At 38.9% G+C, this 8,674-nt stretch overlaps 3 protein-coding genes across 4 annotated transcripts in view; 1 reads left to right on the top strand and 2 right to left on the bottom strand.

Moving 5' to 3' along the window:
* Npf (neuropeptide F) overlaps positions 1-8,674 on the top strand; it is a 47,618-nt gene that overhangs the window by 442 nt on the left and 38,502 nt on the right. The window lies entirely within an intron of this gene.
* Cct5 (chaperonin containing TCP1 subunit 5) lies at positions 33-3,502 on the bottom strand. Its single transcript, XM_076904667.1, has 7 exons — positions 3,254-3,502; positions 2,370-2,794; positions 2,100-2,292; positions 1,507-1,776; positions 1,016-1,201; positions 453-771; positions 33-374 (listed from the first exon to the last, which is right to left on the bottom strand). Exons 1-7 carry the CDS (start codon positions 3,359-3,361, stop codon positions 241-243), a joined length of 1,635 nt encoding a protein of 544 aa, XP_076760782.1. The 5' UTR covers positions 3,362-3,502; the 3' UTR covers positions 33-240.
* Positions 6,027-8,266, bottom strand: Spab (space blanket). Its single transcript, XM_076893451.1, has 6 exons — positions 8,125-8,266; positions 7,525-7,724; positions 6,966-7,095; positions 6,731-6,880; positions 6,473-6,561; positions 6,027-6,379 (listed from the first exon to the last, which is right to left on the bottom strand). Exons 2-6 carry the CDS (start codon positions 7,696-7,698, stop codon positions 6,236-6,238), a joined length of 687 nt encoding a protein of 228 aa, XP_076749566.1. The 5' UTR covers positions 7,699-7,724; positions 8,125-8,266; the 3' UTR covers positions 6,027-6,235.

Raw genomic sequence — 8,674 nt, 5'->3', positions numbered from 1 at the left:
TTAAAGGAAGTGGGAAAGAACAACTCTATGACTTTTGATAAAAGTGAATCGTTTTATTTCGTATCGCAATAATTATCGTATAAATTATTATTATATCATAGTGACGACAAAAAGTGAACTAAATTTTAATGCAATTATCAATTAGAAGTGTAAATGAAGCTCGAAGAAGCAAACACTATGAAGTGTCGAAGAATTTAATAATGTAAGTGTCGAAGCAAAAATAAGAGAGACTCGATGCATTTAGGCAACATTGCCAGCATCATTCGGTGAACGTATATCATCAATTTTCAGTATCATTTTTACCAACTGCGTGGCCAGTGAGATTTGTTGCGTTTTACTTGTCAATGTCTCGATAACGTTTTGCATTTGCATATCTGCAACGACAAACAATTATTTATTCTTAATACATCGATAAAATGATAAGTATATAGTTATGAATATTCAATGCGTACCAGATGTACCACGATTCAAGCAATCGATACCAAGGGTTGGATTATTTTCAGCCAGTTGTCGAGCCTTAATTTCAGCTAACGAATCTACGGGCGAGAGACCCGAATTTTCAGCAAGTGCCATAGGCACAGCTTCTAAGGCTTCGGCAAATGCACGGAATGCATATTGTTCCAATGTGCTGATCTTGTTGGCCTTAGCTGCACATGCAAGTGAACAAGAAATTTCAGCAGCACCTCCTCCATAAACAATCTTCTGATTCTTAATCACATTGCGAACTGTGCACAGTGCATCGTGAATAGCTCGTTTCGCTTCCTCGATAATCTAAATATAAAAATGAAGATTTATAGATTTGCACACTGAACAAATAAGTAGCAAGTAATAGTATATAAGATTGTAGCATTATACAACAAAATTTAGCTCACTTAGGTTCATTTAATATGAACAATAAAATAAACGTGTCATAATGCGTTATTTTTGCAAGGTGTCTGGTCAGTTAGGTATATTTGAATACCGCTGAAATTCTCCTTGCTTATTTTTCGAAAAGTAAATTAAATGTACCGCTTACCATTTTATTTCCACCGCGGATAAAAATGGTAACCGCGCGAGAGTTCTTGCACTCCTCGATAACAAGCATTCGATCCTTCGTGGTACCAAACGTTAATTCCCGGACAACGCCGGCATGTCCAAGTTTTTCTGGTGTCAATTCCTCGAAGCGGGGAACAATACGACCACCAGTGGCAATAGCTATTAACTGAAAAAAGTTCGCTACTGATTCATAATGTTTTTTTTCCCCCATTTTGTTTCGAAGTTAATAAAAAACAAAGAATAGAGCCCTCAGATCTCATAATCTGTTGGTCATTAGAGCCACTGCAAAAGAAAGTTAACTTACTAAAACATTTGAGGGATCTCTTTACTCTTGTAATAAAAAACTAATACAAGAACATAAGATCTCAAAAATTATATTAGCATGTTATCTAACCATTCACTCTCTTCCATTGCGCTTTGTCATCATTGGGCAAACTAAATGACCATGCAGTGATGAAACGTAAAACTTACTTCGATTTCTGGGCCACCAACCCACCTAACCGCGGGTAAATCATTTTGTAGAAGGAGGTGATTGGCTTCATCATCAAATCCCCATTGACAAATAGCAAGGGTTGCACCAGCATCTTTAACCCTCTTTACCATATCAGTGAATTTTTCTCGTTCGTATTCGCGCAACGCTCTGTAATCCTCGACCGATGTAACATCTAACTTATGCTTAGTTTTTGGTTTAGGTGGTTCAAATGGACATGTCAAAATTGCCAACTTGACGTTTTCTAATCTCTGGAACATAATAAATACCAAATATAGATTTTCTTAGAAAGATAAAAGATTAAATATAGAGGAAGAAAAAAAAATGCCTTCAGCTCTCATAATCTTTTGATCATTGAAGCCACTGTAAAGTTCAGATCATTGAATAGTTACTAGAATATAGACTTTCATTCTTTCAAAAGATAATAAAGTTATCCAAAGAAACAATTTCAGTCTCAGAAATAAGTAACAAAACAAATCTTCTGAACATTTACCCTTCTCTGTTTTTTTTTATCATCATTAGGCGAATTAGAGTATTTTCTCAGAATAAGTCATATGTGAATATACTGCATTACCTTAGGCATTTGAGGATGACTGAAATCTTTGTCAATAACGACACCATGTACTAGAACAGTATCTTCTAATCTACCTCCAACTTTCCCTTCTACCTTTATTAGTTCAAAATTTACATCACATGTAGCAGGATCTAAAACTGCAAATACAGCATTTACAGCTATTTCTGCCATTTGTCTATGGCACTTGTTGATGCTGAAAAAAATAAGATATTGTTATTTTTTGCACGAATAATTAGTACTGAATTCTTATGTCTGAAATATTCTTATTACATTTTTGAGCCAAGACTGGTCATTGCAATCTTGATATAAGGCTCCAGATTATCTGGACTACCTTCAAAATCACGTACAATTTTTTTTAAGTGATCTATCGCACATTTTGCTGCCATTTCGAAACCATCTGCTATTCTAATTGGATGAATTCCTTTATCCAAGAGCTGTTCTGCTTGATCTAAAAGAGCACCAGCTAAGACAACCACTCCAGTGGTACCATCTCCAATTTCATCGTCTTGAGATTGAGACAGCTGAACCATTAGTTTAGCAATTTCATGATCCACATCCATGTTCTTCAGGATTGTTGCTCCATCATTTGTTACAGTGACATCACCATCAGAGCTCACCATTAATTTGTCAAGGCCCTTAGGGCCTAATGAGGTTTTCAAAATATTAGCTACATTACGAGCTGCCAAAATATGTGACTGCAATTAAAAATATTCAATTATAAAATGCATATATCATTACACAAGGTATTAAATTCAAGAGAAAATAATGGAATATTCCTTGGATTACTCATAGTACTATTGATGTCCTTATATGGACAAAATATCTCTATCCGTATAACTTATTCTGTTACTCAAATTATTTCGATATTAATTTAAATTACATTGGAATACTAATTATATATATTACAAGTATGATCTCAAGTACAAAAATAAGCAAAACATTAACTTAGGAGAGATTTTTGAAGTAACAGTTTCAGAATTAATTACTAAGCCCAAAATGTCGCCGTTGTCTTTCACGTGGTCGATGTGAGAAAGATTCACGGAACTTTTAAAGCTTTCGATCCAATAGGATAATGAAAAATTATACAGAAAAAATACTGGCGTAATTACGATTTTACAAGCTCACAAAGAATTGTTTAGAAAATGTGATCTTACTTTAATAGCATCACTGCCGGTCAGGCGCTTTTGCCTTTCTTGGTCACGGAGGATGATAAAGGTTCGGCCGTATTCGTCGAAGGCCATAGTACCCGGTATTGCCGTCATTTTGCTCGTCCAAAGAATGTGGACGCTTCACGTTTAGGGAACAGATTCGATTAAAAGAACGTCAGTCCTTATAAACTCACGTTTCTTCCTCAGCACAACTGTACAACCATTTTGTTGAACTCAGCGGATGTTCCTGGGTTAGTAGCGCCATCTATTCTGGAATATTCGGATTAAACTGGGTTTGGTATTATGCCGGTTACACACGGTCTAAATGACTTGTAAAATTATGTACGAGCATAAATTTTGTCTAAAAAAAATTAGCTAAGAAAGAGTTACATATGTGACACACTACATGCTCATTAATCGAGTTTGCTTTAGCATATTTCTGGTTCTAATTCCGGAACATGAATCTAACGCTGACACAAATGAATGAATCAATTTCAAAGTCATCCCTGTGCGGTGGGGATCAGAATACACCCACAGTATCCCCTGCTTGTCGTAAGAGGCGACTAATAGGGGGAAGAAAGAGTTAACAAAGATGTAGAGAAAAGTAATGAATTTTATTAGATATTAGATGCGAAAAGTGTACAAGGAGAATGTATGAAGTGAGTACGCAGTGAGAAAAGTGTGAGAGGGGAAAGAATTTTCTTTTAAAGGGTATGGAAGAATAAACAAGAAACAGGTTTAACTGTTTTTTATGCACCACAGTTTATTTCACATTAAACTATTATAACTCTGTATTATAATTTCGAACATTTGCATATACATAGTTATACACATATAATTATTTTGGAATTAATTCATTTGATAGAGGTACTTTTGACTCAAGACCGCGATGGTCGTAATCCCTCAATGAGTCGTACGTTCAAACTAAACGCGGAAAACGTTTCCTGCTCAATACCTTCATGCCGGGAAAGAACTTACTATTCTATGATATGTGTTAATTTCAGTTCATTATCTCATCTCCATTTTTCGTTAAGTTACGAGGGTATCGTCGATTCGATGACAAAATAAATCGCGTAAACGAAGTGTAGCGAAAGTGTAGCAAGTAATGTAAAGGTAACAGTACAGAAGGATTGATATTTAGCTACTTATTATAATCTCTAACTAAACTCACAGCTACCAATCATATGAGATACGCACGACGCATCGGAGGGTAGTTTTACATTATATTATAGATATACGCTTCCGGAAAATATATGAATACTATATAAATATATAGCGTTTAGGTATACATATCGATTGAAGATAAAAATATAATTTCAATAAGATATATCTCGTACTAACATTCACATTTAAAACTTTCTTAATGGATTAGGCATTCACATGATATGTTAGAGTTCCCTTATAGGATAAAAGGTCAACAGTTGTAAGTATAATATCGTGGTAACTAGAAATATGTTCTCTTTGTGTGGTTGGACTCTCGATGACTAGCATCAGTGGCATAGAAACGAGGGGTTGTCCAGATTTCGCAACAGGTACTTTACGCATCAGAAATTGTTTCCCGACGGTGTTCAAAAGTAACACCGCGGTTTCTCGTGATTACAGTTGTAACATTTGCTTTATTCATATTCTTTATCATCGCGACTACGTTCGCGTGTAACATGTTCCTTCGTCGTATATATCTTTTAAAATCACAACTCTAATTAACATTTTGACGTAACGTTTCTCCACATATACGTATATATATACATATAATCTTTTAATCGTATTATATTTAATGTTAGTATTTTTCAATAACACACTTGACGAAGCGACCTCCGAGGTATCAATGTTCAATAGAGCGATTCCCGCGATTACCATGCTTAGAACGGAGCGAATTCCGTGATAATATTTCACGCGTTTAAACAAATTTCTCTACTAAACGTTTACGTACATACGTATACCTCTAATAGTTTGGAATATACGTTAGGCAAAGCTGTACTTCATTGATATGTTTTTTTTTGCTTTTTTCAAATCCTTTTCAGAACTCACGTCAATTGAAACGCTTTACTTTCGAACATTGCTATTAACAACGTAACGATACATAAGTTACGTTCGTTAGACACCGACGAAGATTTTTGAGATTGTTTCGATCGAGCTAACTCTTCTATACACGACTCGCGATTAAATTTAAAACATTTATCTTATAAGGTAATACCGTTTCAATGTTCGATTCACTTCCCTATGAAAAATACTTTCTTACCACTGAGATCAAGAATGTGTAGGGATACTTTTCTGAGGATCGGATGAGTCAAAATATACTGTATTCTGTGTGCGTTTGTGTAAGTCGAACAGACACCTTAAGAATAGATTTAGAAAAACTCTACTCAAGGATTACTGGAGATCCTAAATTTTGACAATCGTCGAAAATGGAAGTTAGTTTAGCCGTGTACAGGCTGAGGCAAAGTAAAAATTATTCGCCATTTGCAGAAGTTGTAACAGAGGTTTAGTTAATTCTCAAATTCACCCGAACACTTCTACCGCTACTTACGTCTGTATTCTATCTACACGACTTCTATTCGCTTTACGTTTCAATCGGAGAAGTGGGCAAGAATAAAAATGGCAAAACGAGACTTCGAACACCCCGTACACGGCGTTCGTCAAAAATTAAGATCAACTCTTAGCAATCGCGCCACATCTTCTCGTTAGTAAGCGCGCACCTTATAATTCTACGAGACGGGCTATTCTGATATGTATCGTATTTGTCAGTCGCAACATTTCGGGGGGGGGGGGGGGGGGGGGAAATCAATTGAAAAGCGCGTTCATGATGTTCCCAAACTTTCCGCATTCCGTCTTAACGGTAAAGAAGAAGAACTAGGTAACATCGAATCAATCGTGGTAATATTCGAAGTGATAGACTTATCGTAAGTTTCCCGTGTAATGATAAGGAGGATTTGATTTACGTAGACACGCCTTCCATTCTCACCGGTTCACGAGGTACGACGAAACTTTTTAGGCGAAAGGAACCCGTTTAAAGATTCGATTCCCCTGTCCGGTGATCCGTTTCTCGCCGGAAGTGTACTGTACCACAGATTTTATCCGGTCCGTTGCAACTGGCCCGATGCAGACCAGAGGGTCTTTGAAGTACGAGCATACCTAACGGAAAACAAAGATATTCAAAGAATTCGTGGCGATACGATTTTCGCAAAGGGATGTGCGATCGTTCCGATATGGATCGCAAGAGCGTACCTTTCTCGGTGTTTGTCGATGGCGTCTTTGGAGTTGACAGCACAGACCACGAGTGATGTCACACTCGCCAGACATGTTACACTCCTCGTCTGCAACAATCGGGAATAGAATTTTCTAAATTTAGTGGCATAAAATATATCGGTCCTTACGTAAGCGGGTCTTTTTTCCTTTTTGACGTAACCGTTTGTGAATTGACCTTTTAACGATCGCCTATAAATTCCTGTCCTGTAAAAGTGTTCGATGCGAAGCCGCACTTACTATATAGCTTGTTCGAAGTCACTGGCGGCTGACACGAACGAGTCTCGCTACCGGCTACCTCGACGCACATCAGCCCAGTTTCGCAGTCGTTGTCGTTTCTGCACAGCTCGCCCTGCTTTTGCCCCAATTCGAAAACGCAGTGGCCCATCACTGGAATACCAGGCGAACGGTTACCATCGAACGATGTACGTTTTAGAATCGTCGCGCGCGTACTTCCGCGGCCGCGGAAAATTACCTCCGTCTACGTTCATGCAAATAGAACCGGGGCAGCAGTGCTCGTTAGCTGTGCACCTCCTTTCGTAGCACGGATCGACTTCTTCCAGGGAGTCGCCGTAAGAATTTCCGTAGCCGTTTGACAATGGACGCTTGAAACGAAACGTACGACGTTAGATGCGACGCGCGTACGTGCAATCAAATATTGCGTGGCGCCACCGAAAGTGGAGCAGGTCATGTCTTCGGCTATCATAAATTAACGCTTAATGGAGAACGTGCACGTTTTCACGATTACGTGTTACAAACGAATTCCCCCGATCCAGCGTACGCGCGTTGTGTGATTTAACGAGAGGGCGTGCGACGAAATCGTTTTAGTCTAATTGGTAATTAACGTCGAAGCAAGACCGACGGCATTCCTCTCGTGGGAGTTGCTCGTAACATAAAACGTTGCACGTAAATTGTACGTAATACTGTAAAGATAACGTATCGATCGTACGCCGGTCGTACTGCGGCAAAAAGTTCCAAAGAGTCCCCTCGACGTCGATGAAAGTTTACACGCCCCGAAATTACTTCTTTCATACCTGATACAATCCTGTCTTGGTCATGTAGTCGCCGTGACTGCCGTAGCCAAGGTTTGACAGCATTTCCGGGCTGAAACGATTAAAGAGACCACCCCATGCCTCGACGCCAAAGTGCATCGTGCTCGCTAGAGCGACGACGGTCAGTGCAACACACGTGTACATTTTCTGTCTCATGCACAAGGATACTACTCCCTGAACCTCTGAAATCCAAACGACTTCTCGTCAATTCTTATATTAAATTCACTCTGCCTAGCAGTACGGTGATACTCATTCGAACACCGAACGAAAATCAATTGATTTGTCTATTGGGAAATCCAACGAATCTAATGCACGATAGCAATTGCAGCATACTTCGTAATTGTTGAGTTGACATCGTAACGCATCAAGAGAAGTAATGCAAATTATGAAAAAAGGAGCAGTAAATTTTTAAATCCTGTCTGATATTTTTCGTGGAATTAGAAATAACTTGTTTGCTGTTACGATAGAGTTCGTTCTTGAATATGCGACGAAGCAACGATTTAGAAGGGGGTGAAGAATAAGGTACTTTCGTGGCAATTTTGCAAGTGGAAACAGAGGAGTTTGTTCAATCGTTGAACTTACCAAGTCACCAGTCGCCGTGGTTTATCTCGCCCGGTATTCCTTAGTAGATCGAGCAGAAAGGATCAGCTGCTTTTCGTGGCCGTTCTCGGGATCAACAAGTCCCCGATGGAGTTCGCTGGAGGACTGATCCGAGCCGCGCTCGCATAGGCAATCTATACTCCTACGTCGTTCCGGTTTCCCTTGTACAGGCTCACGGAAACGTCTCGCGCAAGCGCGACACTTGACTTTTTTACGCGCACAACCCCGGATGACATTTTCTTCATTCAGATTCCCAGCTCGCACTTTTCTCGTTTACGTCTGTCCTATCCGACAGGAACGAAATTGATGCGTTTTTTTCAATATCTTCGATCAAATTTCTTAGCAAACACGGACTCATCGGATTACGAGAGCACGCTTGGACGTGACGTTGTTCGATTATAGAGAGAATAACTCAGGTTTGTTTGCTTTGAATCTGCCTGCGAAGTTTGTGTCGTTTCGTAAATGCAATTTGCATTAAATAAGCAATGTCGCACGCAGAGAGACGAGAGGTAGCTACGCGCACTTCGGTTTC

The sequence above is a fragment of the Xylocopa sonorina genome, chromosome 1, assembly GCF_050948175.1.
Source record: "Xylocopa sonorina isolate GNS202 chromosome 1, iyXylSono1_principal, whole genome shotgun sequence".
NCBI lineage: Eukaryota > Metazoa > Arthropoda > Insecta > Hymenoptera > Apidae > Xylocopa > Xylocopa sonorina.
Note: the sequence above shows the minus strand (reverse complement) of the source record. Positions and strands in the feature narration are given on the sequence as shown.